General features: G+C 37.0%; 2 protein-coding genes and 2 long non-coding RNA genes across 15 annotated transcripts; 3 read left to right on the forward strand and 1 right to left on the reverse strand.

The window, feature by feature from the left end:
• Positions 1-32: 32 nt before the first annotated feature.
• Positions 33-6,199, reverse strand: LOC117610611 (sodium-independent sulfate anion transporter). Of its 4 annotated transcripts, none has more exons than XM_076689081.1 (10): positions 6,100-6,199; positions 4,622-4,824; positions 4,220-4,374; positions 3,017-3,314; positions 2,558-2,873; positions 2,320-2,481; positions 2,102-2,242; positions 1,432-1,577; positions 1,145-1,336; positions 33-867 (listed from the first exon to the last, which is right to left on the reverse strand). In XM_076689081.1, the coding sequence occupies exons 2-10, from the start codon at positions 4,754-4,756 to the stop codon at positions 604-606; spliced, it is 1,809 nt and encodes a 602-aa protein (XP_076545196.1). In that variant the 5' UTR covers positions 4,757-4,824; positions 6,100-6,199; the 3' UTR covers positions 33-603. The 4 variants fall into 4 exon arrangements, with proteins under 4 accessions (XP_076545196.1, XP_034194087.2, XP_034194089.2 ...); XM_034338196.2 differs by lacking the exon at positions 6,100-6,199 and adding an exon at positions 5,475-5,611; XM_034338198.2 differs by lacking the exon at positions 6,100-6,199 and adding an exon at positions 5,368-5,480.
• LOC117610624 (uncharacterized) lies at positions 3,237-5,560 on the forward strand. Its single transcript, XR_004582979.2, has 5 exons — positions 3,237-3,365; positions 3,487-3,601; positions 3,686-3,703; positions 4,157-4,282; positions 5,428-5,560. It is a non-coding gene; the product is annotated as an uncharacterized LOC117610624 (long non-coding RNA).
• A 2,557-nt stretch (positions 6,200-8,756) lies between the features above and the next one.
• On the forward strand, positions 8,757-9,667 carry LOC143305464 (uncharacterized). The gene is made up of 3 exons (XR_013062415.1): positions 8,757-8,909; positions 8,986-9,092; positions 9,479-9,667. It is a non-coding gene; the product is annotated as an uncharacterized LOC143305464 (long non-coding RNA).
• Positions 9,668-10,317: 650 nt separating this feature from the next.
• Positions 10,318-18,731, forward strand: LOC117610612 (facilitated trehalose transporter Tret1). Of its 9 annotated transcripts, none has more exons than XM_076689084.1 (5): positions 10,318-10,336; positions 11,311-11,843; positions 13,929-14,089; positions 16,213-16,333; positions 16,828-18,731. In XM_076689084.1, exons 2-5 carry the CDS (start codon positions 11,774-11,776, stop codon positions 18,252-18,254), a joined length of 1,779 nt encoding a protein of 592 aa, XP_076545199.1. In that variant the 5' UTR covers positions 10,318-10,336; positions 11,311-11,773; the 3' UTR covers positions 18,255-18,731. The 9 variants fall into 9 exon arrangements, with proteins under 9 accessions (XP_076545199.1, XP_076545201.1, XP_076545198.1 ...); XM_076689086.1 differs by lacking the exon at positions 10,318-10,336 and adding an exon at positions 10,776-11,069 and having other exon boundaries at positions 11,758-11,843; XM_076689083.1 differs by lacking the exon at positions 10,318-10,336 and adding an exon at positions 10,777-11,073.
• The last annotated feature ends 15 nt before the right edge of the window (positions 18,732-18,746 follow it).

Genomic DNA, 18,746 nt, shown 5'->3' on the forward strand with positions numbered 1-18,746 from the left:
AGAGGCAAAGAATTTTTATATAACGTATATATTCGAGCGTAACGATTTATTTTTGTTTAAATATTACTTATATTGTTAAGAAATATCATATAGTTTATTTTTCGAGGACTTACAAGTTTTTACAAAATAAAACGTAAACTTGCCGTAATTGGTAGATGTTATATATATATATATATATATACATTATACTATAATCCCTCAACATATTCTGATATGCATTTATAACCACAGTATTATTCTTTCATCTCTATTAAGAAATGCACGTGTCAATAGTCTTTTTGAAATAGAAAAAAAAAGCAAGTAATTTCTTATGAACTATATCATTGCTGATCGATTCGTATATCTTTATAAAAAGTTACAGAAACGTACGAATTATCATACAATTCAAATACATATATTATATATATAAATATATATATACACACACATCATAAATAACACGTTAATATTCATTACGATTTTATACGATATCGTTGATAGTCTTATAACTCAATTTCCACTATACAATTAAAAAGAGAACTGCAAACGATGAACTAGCAGGAATTTTTAATACTCTTCTTTCTTCTAATTCCAATTTACATCGATCAACTTGTTGCAATGATTTCAAAGTTTCGTACTCGTATGCTCGTTCTTGGTAGCACTGGTAGGCTTTCCATTCGACATATCTAATAGTTCAGCACCGATTTCTCGAGTTCGTTTGATCGTGTTCCATTCTTTCAAAGCAGATATCATTTCAGCATCAGTATTGACCACTCTGATCGTTTCCTCAGAGAGCGATTGGATGCTCCTTAAAACTTCCTTGGAAGGTCGTAACAGTATCAGGTTATGATTCTTCTCCTTAAAGTCTCTCATTACCATATTCAGTCCCTGTAAACGTTAGAAATCGAAGGTTCAAACAAAATCACGAAATGTGTTCAAATCTGTCCTAGATTTTACGTCTCCGATCGTACGTTCTATTTTTTCTTCGTTATTCTTATAAAATGAATAGAGTAATGATCGAAAGCGAGGATCGATCTAGTTTCGTTCGATGAAATAGTAACGATGATATTTTTGATTAATTCAGATAGAAACGAAAGAGAAGGCTCGGAGATGTAAAATCCAGGGCATATTCGAAATTTCTTTCTTTAAGATGAAAGATCGTTACATTAGCCGCGGTGTAATCAATTTTATCGATGTGTTTGCAATCTAACACGACCACGTTCGAGTTCTTGAAGGTTCTCTGTAATTTATGCTGGTCAGCGGCCAAGTTCTCGAGCAAGTATATCCTCAGGTACTCCACTGCTGGGAAAAGCAAACCGGCGCTGGGCTGCACGAGGATGTAACTTAACGTAGGCGTCTACACCGAAGAAAAAGAAGATGGAACAAAGCAAAGGGATATTTTTAAAACTAGCTATCTTTCAGAATCTTCGTCGATCATTGTTATGTACTTACATTTCTGTATTCGATATATATTGTCGGCCTGGCGTTGAAATAAATTAATATTGCCAGATCAATCGTCACGCCTATTAAAATCCCTATCTCAACACCGGCGAACAAGCATGCGAAGAATGTTGCGAAGGTCGGGATTAAATCTCGTTCTGAAACGACGTTAAAGGGTATAGCAGGATAAGATGGTCAAAAGTGCCCTTGAGCCGATTTTATTCAGCAATGTATTATACCATTTAATAGCTTATAAAAAAAAAGCTTTATACACCAAGTTTCAACCCTGTATCTAAACCAGGAGGGTAGTTACAGGGTAAAACCGAAAACACGGTTTTTTCCATGTTTTCCCTATTTATTAGTATTCGAAAAATCTGAAAAAATTCACAATCATAAAAAAACATGTGTAGAATATTTTAGAATTTTTTCCGATTTTTTGAATACTAATAAATAGGGAAAATATGGCAAAAACCGTGTTTTCGATTTTACCCTCTAACTATCCTTCCGGTTGAGATACAGGGTTGAAACTTGGTGTAATAAAGTTTTCTTTTTTCATAAGCTATTAAATGGTACATTGCTGAATAAAATTGGCTCAATGGTACTTTTGGCCATCTTATCCTGCTATACCGTTTATGTAATTATTTTTTTTTATTTAAATTTTCTATCAAGTTTCTTCACTCACTGCTACACTTCCAAATCGGCCGAAGTATTTGCACCTCGACCATGAATATCACCGCGCAAACGATCACCGAGCTCAGAGTCGCTCTTGGGATGTAATAGAAGTACGGAGTGAGTAGACTTAGAGCTAGAACGACTAAAACACCTATGACAGAAATTCAAATTACTTTTTCATTCCAGACACGTGTGTTTCTCTGTAGAAGCATGGAAGTATCAATTCACCGGTGTATATGCCACCCAATGGTGTCCTCACACCAGAGGCGTTATTCACGGCGCTCCTGGAGAAAGAACCGGTAACCGGCATCGATTGAAAGAACGAACCGACGATGTTGCACAAACCAAGGGTCAACATTTCTTGAGTAGCATCCAGTGACTGTCCTCGCGCTTAACGGAAGATCGTCGATTAATTATAAAGGTAAGATACCGAAAAGAAAAGATGAATTTGTTTCGAGGAACTTACAGAACGCTTTCGCGATCGCCACGTTTCCAATGATCGAGATCAAAGGAACGATCACTATACCGCTGCCCAAATCTTTACAAATGTCGAAGAAGGTTTCAGTTTGATTGGCGACGGTTCTGGTGAAGGATGGCGGCGCGATGGAAGGTAGCCCCGAGTCGATGTGCCCTGTTAGGATAAACGGTGCCCCACCGTAGTAACCCTCGTAGACGTAGGACACCACTGCGCACAAGATCACGACCAAAGCGTTTCTACCAGTTCCTAGGAACCAGATCGATTTTCCTAAAATTTCATTCGAGACCTTCAGGTCTTTCACTTTCTGCAACGAGAACAGAAAAAAAAAAAAAAACACGAGCCGTATACCACGGGATACCTTTTACCATTAGTTTTTTACCATTATTTCTACGCGTTCACCGAATATAAGAACTAGTTTTACTTCGGCGCAGTTCCACGGTGAATTACCTTCAGGGTCAACAGTGTTAGAATGCAACAGCTGGACAGGATCAGGTCAGGTATCCTGGTCTGACCTATGCTGCTCGCTAACACCCTCCAGATCTCGATGAAACTTTCCCCGTGAATTTTTAAACCGAGCAAATTCTTGATCTGACTGCAGGCAATTATGACGCTGGCCGCTGAAGTGAATCCACTGACAACCGGTATGGAAACGAACTCGACCAGAAAACCCAGCCGAAGGATTCCAAGAACGATCGTAACGCATCCTGACAAAAAGCACAGAAGAATGGCGTACTCCGGAATACCTCTGGAAACAATAGGAAAATTAATGAAATTACACCCGTTCAAGTACACGCTGGTAAGCACATTATACTTGAAACAGTTTAGCTGGAAATTTATCATGCTTCCATTGAAATATTCGAAAATCGCTTTTTAAGAGGTTTGATCGTGAACATTGCCCGAAGAATTTCTGATAATAGGTTCGGTAATCTAATTCGTTTCATCACGGTGCGAATTGCGGACACGAGATTGAAAGGATAACAGCATCCGTTCAACCGTTGTTAAATTATATCAGTCTTCCAATTGCTCGCGATTGTATGTACGATCAAATTCAACTATTATGTTAACCGGCTAAGATGTGTCTTTCACGAGTGCTAATAAAACTTGTTAATATTGTAGGTTGATCTGAAAAACATTGTAAGTGGTGTGGAAGTCTGGGTCGTGCATGAACTGCACAAATTACTTTATGGCGGGGGCCATAAAGGGCCCGCACGAAGGTCCTGTACTGTATACCTGATAGTATACAAAGCTCGCAGAGCCGAAAAATAATTTAATATTAATATTTTTTGAATGACTAAAGCCTTCCAGGCTGCCAAGGATATATATTTTTTCAAGATATGAAATAGATAGTTATTTTTCACTGACTGAAGCCATTCAGGCCTTTTTCTATTAGTATTTTCTCGCTGACTAACCTAACCTAACCTAACCTAACCTAACCTAACTAAAAGAAAGCTCTCACTGTTGATCGAGCGGATTAGAGGTTGTACTGTGTAATCCGCGCAAGAGGAGCCTAGCTGGCTCCTTCGTACAGGACCTTCGTGCAGGCCCTTTATGGCCCCGCCATAAACTGCCATAAAGTAATTTTTGCAGTTCGAGGCCCACCGGAAGTCTGATAAACAGCAAAGGGATGTAACTAATCACGGTACCGCTCACCTGGCATACGTATACGTCAACAAGGAGATCAATGCTGTTGGACCGATATTCACTTCTCGACAGGTACCAAAAATGATGTACACGAAGCTACCGGCGAATGCGCTATAAAGACCATACTGCGGCGTTAGACCCGCTAATCCAGCGTACGCTATCGCCTGTAATTAAAATGATAGCGAAATAACAGTTTGTCGTCGAGTTAACACGTTCGCTGCCACTTAGAAAACATTAGGGACACGCTGTGTGCCATTATATCCTAATTCCTACGAGCAACGTCGAGGCACAGTCGACGGGTGGCACACGGGTCATCGCATTCTATGTCGACGGTATCAGCGAACGTGTTAAACGTTGTGACATTGTGACATTGTATCGTTGCGATAAAATCGTACACTCTTTGGAAAGTACCTGTGGTATTAAGGTCAGGCCCACTGTGAAACCAGCAACTAGGTCACCAAACGCATCGTTTGTCCTGTACAAGGGTAGCCATTTTAAAATAGGAACTCTGTTCTTCAGTAGTCTCTTGAAGTTCAGCCCGGTCATGGTTTTCCTGTTTTCCTCGTGGCTAGCCAGTTAGATTCTCTTCTAGCACATCCTGTCACACTTGTTGCCTACAGCGAAAGTCTTGTTAATTACTTCGACGACAAGCGTTATTTACCGACGGTTCGGATTAACCCCGTGAAATTTCAATGATTATTTTGTAATTTTTATAAAATGTGTCCAAGCGAAAGGAAAATCTCGATTCCTACTCGATCGATTGACGTACTTGATCATCGGCTCTATTATGCAACCGACGGCGTCTCGTGAACTGTGCGCAAACGTCATTTCGGATAGGTGTCAGACAAACTGTTAATCATTCGGTCTTTAGGAGACAATTAGTTAAGGGTTTCTGACGGCAACGCATCGTGTCAAGTCACCTGACCGACAACCACGTGAAACCTATTAGATCACGTGGTTGTCTTGCTTCCTGCTACCTGGTCGCAATTTATTTCAAACACGCGCTCCTTGTTTCTGTTCACCTTATCACCAAGAATGATTTAAACAACTATTTCCATATGTAATTAACTTGGAAAATAGTAACAGCGATACCGTGTAATTATATGTATTCAAGTCTAATGTCTCACCGCACCAGTAATAATTTTGTCAACGCGTACCTTTTCTTTGTTACACTTTTTCATTACAAACGATGGAATAGATTGTTAATAATTTGTCAGTTTCAGGCGAACAACTTGGATGGATCGTCGAGACGTTAGGAGCTTACCGTTTGATGCGTCCTCTCCTACCTGCTCTACACTCTGATTAAATCTACAGCTGTTTAACACGTGCCTCCGCTCTCCCTCCACTTGGAGAACCTGCTGATACCTTGTCCAGGATACGAACGCATGCGTCGCCCCCTCTAAATGGTCATTGGCTTCGGAAAACCCAAATCATGGACAATTTACCGAACAATTTGCCCTTTTTTCACGGATCCATGGCCGGATTTTTATTCATAGAACTTCCTGCTGGGTGTTTCCCATCCTGACGCTCTGATAATCTTCGTCAGAGTTTGTTTGGTTTTGTTAATAGTAGAAGTGTGATGTAGAAAATAGCATAATGCAGAATTACTTCAAAGAAAGGGGCCACGGTGTTTCTGTATCTTTATGGAGTTCTTAATTCTCCTTCATATGTTTTATTTAGTATTTTGATTATATTAATTATTATTCATCTCTTTATCAAATTAACGCTTTTTAACCCTTGAAAATATTGAACTAAGCATACACTTAAATACCAATTTGATAAAATGGTACTTAAGTGAAAACAGTGAGCCTTGGAAAACACTTATCATGGAGGAATATTATTTTGAAATTTTTGATGGAAAAAGTTAGATGATCGCAAAGTATCATTACCTTAGTGATAGAAGATGGAAAGTAAGTTTTAGGATGGTGACGAGATGGTAACTGGTAAAAGTGGTCGCGACTCTCTATGATTACGTGGCGTTAATTTATGTCTCCTGTGAAAAAGCATAAACGAGCTTGGTAGAAACAAACAAATCGTTATAAAAAACAAATAGAAGTAGAGATACGATTGTTCCACTATCAGATTCCTTCATCGATCGCCGTGGAATGTGTCGATTACTTCCACAAACGACACGTTCCGCTACACTTTTCCATACTGTCACGTTTCTTTCCTCGTTTTTCACTCGAATTCTTTTTATCTATTTTGGTTTCTTTTTCCTAAGAGAATGGTTGAAATTCTTCGCATGTGCCGGCCACTGTGTGCATGTCTGTAATTACAAGGACGTTCTGTGTTCTTGAACGACGATATGTTTTGCATGTTAACATGCTTCTCGTAACACGTCAACACAAAAAGTAACAGAAACTTCTGTTCTTTTCTGATGTATCACGAAATTAATGAGAACTGGTACGTGTCAGTAATAAACGTCTCGAAACGTTTAATAGGTAATTTGTCAAAGTCGTTGAAAAAACATTCTAATCATTCAGCTGCTTCGAATGATAAGTGAAAATAACATGTTAATACATGACCTTAAAAGACTAGTATTGATACAGCTTGAACGAGATCATCGTTTAGCCATGAATTTATTACCGTTTCACGACTCGTTGGGCATTGTTTATAAGAATTGACACTCGGTGACTCGAAAATCACTAAAAATAGAAACAAATTATGTACGTGATTTTTCGCGTTTACCGCTACATCTCCGCCGATAAATATGCTCAAGTTTAGTCTTGAAAGCGATCTCGATGTGAGAATTATCAATAAAAACTGTGAACGCGTTAAAAGCTATTAACGTGATCTAGATTAATTTACTATAATGATTCTATTTTTTGAAATTTCAAATGTATTTCGTCTCGATCGGTTTTTACCATTGTATACTTGTTCGTCAGTTAGTCCAACACTTAAGACAATATTTATATTCTTCATTATTTACGAAAGCAATCGCATTTGCTATAAATAGCCATGCTTGACCGTCTCTTATAAATATAAAAATCATGAAAAATAAGCAATGAACTTGTAGTATAAAAATATTTAATAAATTAGTTTCGTTGTATCGTTTATTAAAAAAAAAGAATGGTATGTTCGAGGAATGCTATATAAAAAAGTTTCGTTGAAAATAAAAGTGTTCAGTGTGTTGTGACGAAGTAATTTGTTATGTAATCAACGAGTTTCTTGGAAATGATACAATTAATTGCAAATTTCTCAGACAACTACGTAGATTGTAGAATTGTAAAAAAAGGAATTGTTTGCAATTGTAATGGAAATTTGCGTTTGTAAGTCAATAAACTGATTCAAAAACAACACTTGACTCATTTTGTTATTTGTTATTTTTTTTTTAATGAAGGAAAAAATTATCGCTACTTATTTAGAAATAGAAAATCATCGACAGATTCTACGCAGCATCTAACTCGAAGTTATTGAGCGTAATATTCCGAAAGATGCTCTAAATTCATTATTACAACCCGCTAAAATTCTTCTAGACATAGATCATTAGTTAAGCTGACAAACCGAATCCTTAAATATCCTTATTCCTTATGTAGAGCGCGGTGAAACTTTGTATCAAATGAATGTTAAGTAAATATTCTTTCATTAGCGTTTATTAACCTTCAATCAAGTATCTAATATAATTATTGAACAGAGTTACAAGTGAATCATCAGCGTGATTACAATATTTATGTAAAAATGTATTTGATAAACAGTAAATACTAAATTGTTGAATATGGTTAAATTATCTTCTCTTAAACCATTGTTTAATTTCTAACCTCTATATATTAATACTTTGACAGTTGTATGTTTTGTTAAATTCAATTCTTGCATTTTAACATAATTAATTTTTGAACTGTGATTAAACGCTATAATGTTAATTACCATCAAAATTAATTTTAAAAAATTGTTATTTTTCTTTTGTATTGGATTTAAATATTCTCCGCAAAAGTTGGTTTGTTCCTGTAAGAACGTTACAAATGCATAGAAATCGGTTGGTTATTCGATATAATCAGCGATACCAGAATCGTGGGACGTGGGACAAATTTTTACCCTCTCCACGACGTCCCAGTGACTCCCCTACTTCAGTTGTTTCATCTAACACAAGCCTGTTGTCCCACGTGTCCGTGTGAGCTCTCCGGGTTCAGCTGCTCCCGGCATTTCTACGTTATCGGCTCAATGCTCAAGCCGCCTAAGCATGTGGCAGCAGCATCGACGAGTCGACTAAATAATACAGGGAGATTCTCTCGGCGCGCAACACAATAGCCGCCCCGCACAATGGAACCCTGCTGTGTTTGCGGGCAAAAAGCCCAGGTCAAGTCACCAGACCCAAAACACACAGAGCAGTCTTGGGTCCGGCGACTTGACCTCCTGGGCTTTTTGTCCGCAAACACAGCAGGGTTCCATTGTGCAGGGCGGATACTTACGCGCCGAGAGAATCTCCTTGTAGAAGTCGACATCCCATTTCTGTCATCGCTTATTTGACGGAGGTGGCCCCTGCAGCAAAGACGGTTGTGTGCGTGAAAATGTGTTAAAAAAATACATATTCTGTTTTCTGCAGCGTTTCTCTTCTGCTCATTACACACATTTTCACACACATAGCCGACTTCGCTGCAGGGGTCAAGTAAGCGATGACAGAAATGTAATGACTTCTACATTCTATTGTGACGGCACTTCCTTTCGGGTAGCGTAGCGAGAGGATTACCCTGTACTTACAGACGTAAGTAGTGCTCATTGAGGCATTTATCTTTCTTCTTTGACATAGTCAAATGTTCTCCGTTTGGAAACTGTTTCAGGTTTCTCGTCGGTGATTGGATCTAGAAAAAGATGGTAACTGGTTATCAACTGTAAACTGATTGCGACTGTGGAATGATAATGACCACCGACGAGATACTGCATGTAAGTAAGTATGTAGTATCGATTATTACAATAATTGTATTATTGTATTACAATAAGAATGTAATACAATTATAAGGTAAAATATAATTGTTTTCCAAGCAGCACCGACGAGATAATTATTGTGCTGTGACAAACTTCGTTGATGGTATAACAGTTTTTTTTTGCGGTACAACGGGTAATATCACTATTCTACATTATCCATCATTCCTATTTACCGATCGTACCCCAGGCCCACTGGACCACCGACGAGATACTGTTATTTCGTTGTTATTATTTTTTCTATAATCTTTCACAGAATATTGATTCTTTTAATAATTTAGATTCCGTTTCTGCGGATCCTATTTTCTAATAATCCTATATTAATTTATAACTTTCATTATACAAAATTAGAAAATGGGAAACAAAACAACTCCAAGCAACCCCCGGCAGAGGAACCCCCGGCGGAGGAGCTCCCGGCAGAAAAACCCCCGGCGGAGAAACCCCCGACATGTACGCCGCTCCAATGGTGTGCATGTCCCAGCCACCACTTATATACGGCCAGCAGCCGATGATATATATACACCCGCAACCCCCAATATATGTCCCCCAACCGGCAATGTATATACGGCAACCAACGACGCCGTATCAGTTCTATTAAATTAAAAATTTTATTACAATACATTTCTTTTCTTTTCGACACCTGTTACTGATTATATTATTATTATCATACATACCCTAAACTTAGAACTAGAGTTCGTCATTTATTAAAAAAATAATTTCCAATGAACTAAAGAGGGTTATTAAGTTACCTCTAAAATATTTGACGTCTTAAAAAGTATCTCCGAAAGGTTTGTAAAACAAACTTAACTCGAATCACCGAAGAAATAATAATAGCATCGACCAGATAAAATATCATCTCATGTCTCATGATACAGTTCAGCACCGAACCTCGTCGTTGGTAAACTCACTAATTGTGGTTCTGTTTCTTACTGCGGCCTCAATATATTCTAGAGGGCGTAAGAAAACGTCGAATTTTTTCGCCGCCGCGAACTCCCATAAAGATGGCAGTCTCTCGTCGGTGACTGGGCCCACTTGGCATGCCGAACTTTAACACAGGGGATGGCAGTTCGGTGTAATGACTTATCGACTGTGAAATGATGATAACTTACCGACGGTGGATTGATGGTAATTATTTAGCGACAATAATCGCCTATGAATTACGGCTCCGGGAACTGCTCCTGGTATTAGGATACCAGAACATATAAGGAGGTATGCTTTCACTACTGTTTCCCACCAAATATACAGGTTATATAGGTTAAAAAAAATCATTAATTATTTATTTACTAGTGTTAAGAACTGAACTTTTATTACTGATTCTTGAAGAACAATTCCTGTAGAATTTTCTAAAACCATTTAACTGCATATTTTATCTGTAATTATTTAGTTATTAATAATTATTGTAGCGTAAATATTCGCATTGAGCGTCTATTGAATTTTCATTAATTTTTCTATAAATAGCAACAATTTATAACACTTTATGACTTTAAAGGTTCAAACTACATTTTTTAATGGTTTTTAGTAACATTTTGTTTATTAATATTTAACGAATATAGATTCTTGTAATCGATCTATACGTCTATCCCGTCCTTGCATATTTTTATTAATATCTCAAGTTTACAAAACATTTCATGCTCTTTTATATATGCATTATAAAGAGTAAGATACGCGCAATTTTCTCATATGGATTTTAATAACATTTGTGCACCGTACAGAGATGAATTTTCCTCAACACTGTTACTTAACTACATTTGTTCAAAGCGCGATTAGAATGACGCTGTGGTGGCTTAATGTGTACCGACTTGCAATTAACGATAATCCGATTAAGGCCAATTGGGCACGAACGCTTGGTCGTCAAACGTGCTGGAATAAACCTGATTACTAACAGCAGGATAAATACAGTCGTCTGGTAGAATCGCAAGATTCCAGCAAGCTCTTTGGACATGTAGGTAAATTCGTGCGTTTAACGTCAACAAGAGTGCTATTGTATTCATTGATTTATTGTTCAAGACGTAAAAACCAGAAGTGTGTAGTACGGGATGCTATAATTATCATTTTTCAAAATAAGATAGCTCTATTTTTCAATTTAAATTTTCCACTTGGTACCTTACAAAATTTACGATTTTCTTGAACTTCTTTTAATTATTGACTTGACAAATGTCTCTCGTCCTTTCGTACCATTATAGACGACCTTGAAGTCATCGAGAGCTTCTTTGTAGCGAAGGACAAGGGCACTCCATCATCAATCTTACAAACGAATGTTTCATTGATTGAATTAAAGAAAATTAAACTTCGTATCAGAATAAAAAAATTAAAATTTATTTATCAAATGAAAGCATCATTGTACAGGATATTCTATCTGCTGATAAGGCGCAAATGCATTGAATGGAACTGTAAATCATTAACTTTAGTATATTTATAGCTCTGAAGTGAGACTGTATGCTCTACTTATCAGAGATAAGCTTTACTATTTGACAGTAGAATTTAGCGTTCTGTAAATGAAACATTCCTAATTAACGCGTAAAATTAATATTTCAATTACCAACAATGAAATATGTACGTATTTAAAAAAAGTACTAATAAAGAATGAAATTTATGTGTTTAAACGTGTGAATTGAAAAGTGCTTGATCAGCAACAGATCTGAAGATATGATCGCTGGTTCCAAAATCATCAGCAAAAACAACAGAAGTCTTCCTCCTCTTCTTCAGCATTATGCATGTAAGTACATTCATTTGAGTATAAAATATCTGCTGGTGATACAAAAGAAAGTCAACTGTAATAATAATGTAGCTTATATTATTCAAAAATTCAAAAGAATTACCTGCTTTAATTAAGGGCACACCGCCATTTTACGTTTAGCCTCCGCTACGTAACGTGATTGAAGCATACCTGTCAATTTAGCAATCTGAATATATCTTTCTTTATCGTTTTTATCGATATTATGAAATTACTTACTCTACCAATACTCGCGCATAAACGAATGAGAGGCGAATGCAACAACTTCAGGCACCTTATTTACCAGACACTTCGCGCCCTTTCGTCAGTCAAACGCGTTGACTCAGCCAACGAGAAGTTACTTTGGAACGTTTATAAATGTCCTAAATAGTGGGAGACTAACGTCGTAACTTTTAGAAAAAGGAAAATAGAAATATCATGTTGAATGTGCGTGGACAATGCTTTATCGATGATGTTAGTGCGTTTTGTTCATTTGCAAGTGTTGTCATGGTTCAAGTCAAAAATAATCAGAGTGAATGATGAACCTTGTTAAATGAGTCGAAGAAAGCTGCTCGTTACCGTGATTTGTTTTGAACATTCATCTTTCTATGCAACGAATCGGAAGTGTCATGACAGAAACTAATAATGGATTGGTGAGTGTTAGCAATTCTATTAATAAGTATTATCATATGTTCGAGTTTTTGTATGCGAAGTTTCTTTGCTGTAAGGTCTGGTTAGGTTATGTTATCTAACATGAGGCCGCGTGCAGTAGAAAAATTGACGATCGAGTGCGCCTGCGCACATGCAACCCGCTTTACACGCATGCTTACGGGTTTGATATTTCTAGCGCAGGTTTTTTTTTTTTTTTTTATTATAATTAACTTTCATATTACATTTTACAGTATAAGCGTTCTCTGAAGAGTAAAATAAAAAGTACATAACGAGTAAAATAAGATGATCATTCGTTCGGGATTCTGTATTTATTCTAATTCATACTTATACATATTTTAATTTTATTAATGCTACAAATGTATTCAGAATAATTTGAGAGATAGATCAGTATCGTGCGTTTCATGGTATCAAATGTGATACATTTGATACTTTGATGGTATTGAATTTCATCCTGGATGAAACTTAGTATTAATAGCGTGAGCCTGGTAGAAATTGAATCACTCTTGAGTCATACTGAACTAATTATTTCTTATACAAGATGAAATTGAAAGATTTCTTTCTTACTTTAACCTTCTTTTTTATTACACTGTTATTTCTAAAAAAGATACATAAAACGTTAGAGCAACATTTTTATTTACTTATCATATTGTGTCTATATAAATAATAAAATCAGTTAAATTCATACTTCTGTACCCTTTTATAAGAGAAACTATAAAGTTTATGTATACGAGGAAGAATAAAATAAAAAAAAAAATATTTAACTACAAATAGAATAAGAAACAACGTTAAATTATGTCAGCATCTGCGAATGTATTAAGCTAGCGACAATAACAGGATTATCTAAAGCGTATTTCTTGAAACAAATAAATAAAAAAGTAATTCTCATGGTTAATTATATAATATTCTATTCAATAACGTTCAAGTCTGTTATCCGTTAGAAATGTTTCCAACGTACCGATGTAGAAGTAAATATCTCGGTACTTGAGCAAAAACGTCCTTTTTTCTAGAATATTTCAAATTTGTCCTTAGCATTCAAACACTGGTAATATTTATCAATTTCGACCTTATTCCAAAAACGAATTCGAATCCGAACAGTCCTACTTCGGCTTTGAAAGTGAAACGTTGGTTCTCTTCCTTTTCATGAACAATGGAAAGATCTAGAAGAACCCCACTTTTATACAATTTTGTGAACATTGCTTTTACTTTTCTCTTATTATTTTCTTATTTTCTTGATTCGCGATTAAACATTATTATGTAAATTTAATGAATTATTTCAATTTTTGTATCACCATTATAAATCGGAAGAATTCTGTCTTTTAATTTATTTCTAATCAGTAAAACAATGACACAGAACATAAATTATAAAATTAAAGCGATCAGATGGTTGAGAATGAAATGGAAATTTTTAATTTACAGATTTTTATGTAAAACTTCTTGGAACAGAATCGCTGAACCGTTACAACATTTTCTATCGCACACTTGTATCTACGAAGAATAAAATAAACAAAAGTAACATTGACTGCTTTTCTTCCGTTTCTTTTTTATTTAAAATTCATGGTTTTATGCTTCAATTGAAGGTAAGAACATTTTAATACATGATAAATATCGGCGAAGAGCAAGCAGCGAATATAAAAGGTCGGCAGAATTTAAAAGAATTTAAAAAATTATTCTTATTTTCTTTAGACTAGAAATTTCTTTTTTTTTCAATAATATGTCTGGATAGAATTTGCAACATTGACAACACATTTCGGTGTTAAAATAAATCCCCTTTCTTTTTTGAAAAATGTGGACTGGACAGAATTTGCAACATTCACAATCACATTTCCGTGTCAAAATCAGTCTCCTATCTTTTTTTGAAAAATGTAAACTGTACAGAATTAGCAGCATTAACAATCATATTACCCTATTTAAAAATAAATTCCTTTCTTTTTCTTGGAATGATATGTCTGGACAGAATTTGTAGCATTCACTATCACATTTCCGTGTTAGAATCAGTCTGTATTCTTTCTTTGAACGATAAGTCTGGACAAAATTTGCAGCATTCCCAATCACATTACGCTATTAAAACGAATCTCCTTTCCTTTTTTTGAAAAATGTGATCTGCCCAGAATTTGCAGCATTAGGCTGGATACACACTATCAGTTCGGTTCGATTCTCTGATGCTTTTCAACGTGATCGCAGATCGGCGCAGAGTGCGGAGTGCGCACTTGCCGTTTGAGCAATAATAATTACATAAAAGTCGGGCTCAAAAGAGCGATCTCGCTTTTAATCAATATTGGGGCTTCGATACGTAACGACACGACGGTAGGCACAAGCTGTAATGAGTTTGTCGCTAATTTATATAATTAAGCGCTGGGAAAAAACGAGGAAAAATCTGCGCATCTTTAGGGATTGATTAGGCTAAGGCTAAGTAGTATGACTCGCGTTTGAAGAGTGACGGTTTTAAGGGACGGAGTCCACAGACCCAAGTCTGATGACAGACATAAGGTTCCGACATCGACACCTTCAATATCCTTGAAAAGCAGGTCAAAGCCCCACGTGTCAATCCTTGCACTGACGCTAACATACGGATATCCTGCAGATGCCTTACAGACGTTCTAAATATGTCTTATGAATGCCCTAAAACAGGCCTGTCCAAGTAGGGGAATTTACTCCTGGAACACATGTTTTGGGTCCCCTTCCAACGCTGCTCCTTCAAGTAAGATGGGACGGTTCCGACTACCGTCTCTCCGAGGAGACAGTACCGCCGCTAGGAAAGACGGAGAGACGGTAGTCGGAACCGTCCCATCTTACTTGAAGGAGCAGCGTTGGAAGGGGACCCAAAACGTGTTCTAGGAGTGGATTCCCCTACTTGGACAGGCCTGCCCTAAAGCAATGTTTCCCAACGTGGGGCCCACGCCCCACAGGGGGGCAATTTGATTGTTAAGGATGGCAATTCGAAAATGGACTCGTCCAGAGTGTAAGTTAATCGTATGGCGACTCTCAGTCGCTACTTTGCAGCAAGCATCAAGCGCAAGGATCTCACTAAATATAAGTAATAAATAATTACTAATAATTAAAATAATACAGAAAAATCTTTCATTAAAATTATTTCGTACTTGAATATCAGTTCTCCATTATATGTTTTGAAAATTTACTTACTGTGTTTCCTCAACAATTTCCTAGTGACTTCTTCCTGAAACCTATCATTTAAGTTTCTTCAGTGAACAATTCAATTTTTCAATATTAAAAATTATGTATATGTTACACAGGGGGTATAAGAATTTTAGAAAGGCTTAGGTGGGGCATATTAGGTTGGGAAACACTGCCCTAAAGATATCTTACATATATCCTATAGATGTCTTATAAATACTGTTTAATTAAAATACAATCGTTTTTAGTATAATAATATTTTATTCAAAATATACAAAATATTCGTTTAAAATTGCTTCGCAGTTACATTTTTCTTATCAAAAGCTCTTTTCAATCAATTTTGAATTGACACCTCCGTTGTCCTTTTACTGTCGGTTACATTCTTACTATAAATGTAATATAGTATATTGCTACTTTACGGTTGCGTGCGTTCTCATATCGACAAGTGTAGATATTTATGTAAATATTTGATAAGATGTGATTAAGAACGTGGAACCATATTGGTTTCATAGAAAGAATATGTTATGTTCAACCTAGCTTCTATTAATAGTCTCATTCTTTTTGATAGATTGACGGAGTGAAGGAGGATGCGGATATGAGCAATACTGGATCATACGTGGTATCATTTGAAGATAAACATCAAGAAAGCAGCAGGACACAATGGCGACAATATCTGGCGTGTATTTCTGGTGAGTCTTCGTCTTTAATACAGGGTGTTCGACTACAGGTGGAAGATTTTTTAAGGGGTGATTCTAGGGATCAAAATAAGACGCAAATCAAGAATAACAAAATAGCGTTTGCAGCTTTGTTTTAAACCGCCTAGTAAAGAGCGCCTAAAACCTGTGATCTGCCCAGCATCGACGACTGAACGTCAAGTCAGCAGGGGTCGGTACAGTCATAACCAAGAATCATTGTTGGTTATGACTGTACCTACCCCTGCTGACCTGACGTTCAGTCGTCGGTGCTGGGCAGGTTACAGGTTTTAGGCGCTTTTTATTCGAATTTTTAAACGTTAATAACTGGAAAACAAAGCCGCAAACGCTAATTCGTCGTTCTTGATTTTCGTCTTATTTCGATCCCTAGCATCACCCCTTAAAAAATCTCCCACCTGTTGTCGAACACCCTGTATAAAGACAATCATAGAAGAAGACTTGAAAAGTATCTTAAATCTTTTATATTTCAGCAACTATGTCCATGATGGCTGTTGGAACAGTGTACGGATGGACAACGACCTCCCTCTCCCGGCTGACTTCCGGCGACAGCAGCATGCCATTGAAATTAACAGACGATGAAGGTTCATGGATCGTGTCTCTAACGGTAATCGGTTCCATGATCGGCCCATTTTTAGGAGCCTCCTTATCTGATAGATTCGGTCGTAAACGTTGCTTAATGATATCAAGTGGCTTCTTCATCGTTGGTTGGCTCATCGTGTTGTTCGCGAAAACTGTTGAAGCTCTGTACGTATCTCGTGTGATACTCGGTGTAGGTGTCGGAATTTCATACACCACAAACCCCATGTACGTCTCAGAAGTGGCGGACACAAATATCAGAGGAGCTCTTGGTACTCTAATAGCAGTGAACGTGTTCACTGGCTCCTTGTTTACCTGCAGCATAGGTCCTTGGGTGTCTTTCGAAATCCTAGCTGCTATTCTGCTTGCTATACCAGTTTTATTCATCGCCTGTTTCATGTGGTTCCCGGAGAGTCCTCATTTCTTAGCGTCCAGGGGTCGCAAGGCAGAAGCCTGCAGGTCGTTGGCCTTTTTCAAAGGGATCCGCGACCCTAACGAAGCTAAAAGAGAATTGAACCTCCTTCTTCGTAGCGTATCAAGAGAAGATTCATGCAAGTCTCACGCGTCTTCGGGTCCTAGTCAGAGCATGGAGATGCTGAGACAGACCTGGTCGGTCAAGCTGAGAATGTTGTTCTTACCAAACAATGCAAAGGCTTTGAGTATAGTCATTGGTTTGGTTGCAGCGCAGCAACTTAGCGGGAATTTTAGTACCATGCAGTATCTGGAAGTGTTGTTCAAAAAGGCAGAAGTTGGTATTGATTCGAATTTCGCTACCATCTTGGTTCTAGCTGTTGGTCTTGTATCTGGAGGTCTAGCTACCGCCACTGTCGAAGGTGCTGGTAGAAGATTACTCCTGATGATCTCTACTTTTGGCTCGTTTGTCACTTTGGCCATTTTGGCTATTTATTTGATGCTCGATGAGAAAGGGATCGATGTCTCTGCGGTGAATCTTCTTCCTGTTATCGATGTGATCATCTTTCAAGTGACTTTTCAAATTGGTCTTGGTACTTTAACAAACACTTTAATAGGGGAATTGTTCCCAACCGAGGTGAAAGGCGCTGCTGGTGCCATTATTACCATCTTCGATGGTTTACTAGGTTTTACTGTCTCGAAATTGTACCAGGTGATCGGTGATAGTCTTGGCTCCTACACAGTTTATTATTTCTTCTCGGTGTCTTGCCTCTTAGCCTTTCATATGGTGGTGTTGTTTGTGCCGGAAACGAAGGGTAGAACTTACCATGAGATCCAAGCGCTTCTTAGTGGAAAGAAATTGAATACCTCGAATGAAGCAGGAGGAAGCAATGATAACAATTATGTATGACACGAGGAATTGCACCGTGAACTTTGTACTACACGGTGCTCGTTACGTTCAGTTGACAGTATTGTAATTGTTGACTTAATTACCACGATCTCCTCTTTCGTTAAAACACTTAATGTTTTTATCTACGTTGTTTATTTATGTAAGAAAATAGACAAAGGCAACAGTCACTTATTGATGTACATGTTTTATGACTTATTTTATCTTACATATGAAAAAATAAATACTGTTCTTAAAACTATGAATTCTTATTAATTCCATACAAATAAGACAATTTTTCCTTGCTCTCCTGACACTTGCAACTTACTCTTAATCAAGAAAAGCTTATATTGCACGTGAGTGTGTGTTTCACCTTTATTTATTTATTTTTCTACTTTATTTTCAATTCAAAAATAATTTTTCTAATATTAAAGACCCTAAAACGAATAAGTATTTTTATATTTAACTGTAAACACCTAATCGCAATCTATTTCCTTCAAAAACAGGAAAAACAAT

The sequence above is a fragment of the Osmia lignaria genome, chromosome 7 (genome assembly GCF_051020975.1).
Source record: "Osmia lignaria lignaria isolate PbOS001 chromosome 7, iyOsmLign1, whole genome shotgun sequence".
NCBI lineage: Eukaryota > Metazoa > Arthropoda > Insecta > Hymenoptera > Megachilidae > Osmia > Osmia lignaria.

What these genes read in the sequence shown, in the direction of transcription:
- LOC117610611 (XM_076689081.1), bottom strand. Translation starts at nt 4,756, where the DNA reads ATGACCGGGCTGAACTTCAAGAGACTACTGAAGAACAGAGTTCCTATT. An exon ending in GGCGATCGCGAAAGCGTTCT is followed by an intron (nt 2,482 to 2,557) that starts GTAAGTTCCTCG and finishes TCTTCCGTTAAG; the next exon opens with CGCGAGGACAGTCACTGGAT. An exon ending in TATATATCGAATACAGAAAT is followed by an intron (nt 1,337 to 1,431) that starts GTAAGTACATAA and finishes TCTTCGGTGTAG; the next exon opens with ACGCCTACGTTAAGTTACAT.
- LOC117610612 (XM_076689084.1), top strand. Translation starts at nt 11,774, where the DNA reads ATGATCGCTGGTTCCAAAATCATCAGCAAAAACAACAGAAGTCTTCCT. An exon ending in TCTTCTTCAGCATTATGCAT is followed by an intron (nt 11,844 to 13,928) that starts GTAAGTACATTC and finishes TTTAATTTACAG; the next exon opens with ATTTTTATGTAAAACTTCTT. An exon ending in GTTTTATGCTTCAATTGAAG is followed by an intron (nt 14,090 to 16,212) that starts GTAAGAACATTT and finishes TCTTTTTGATAG; the next exon opens with ATTGACGGAGTGAAGGAGGA.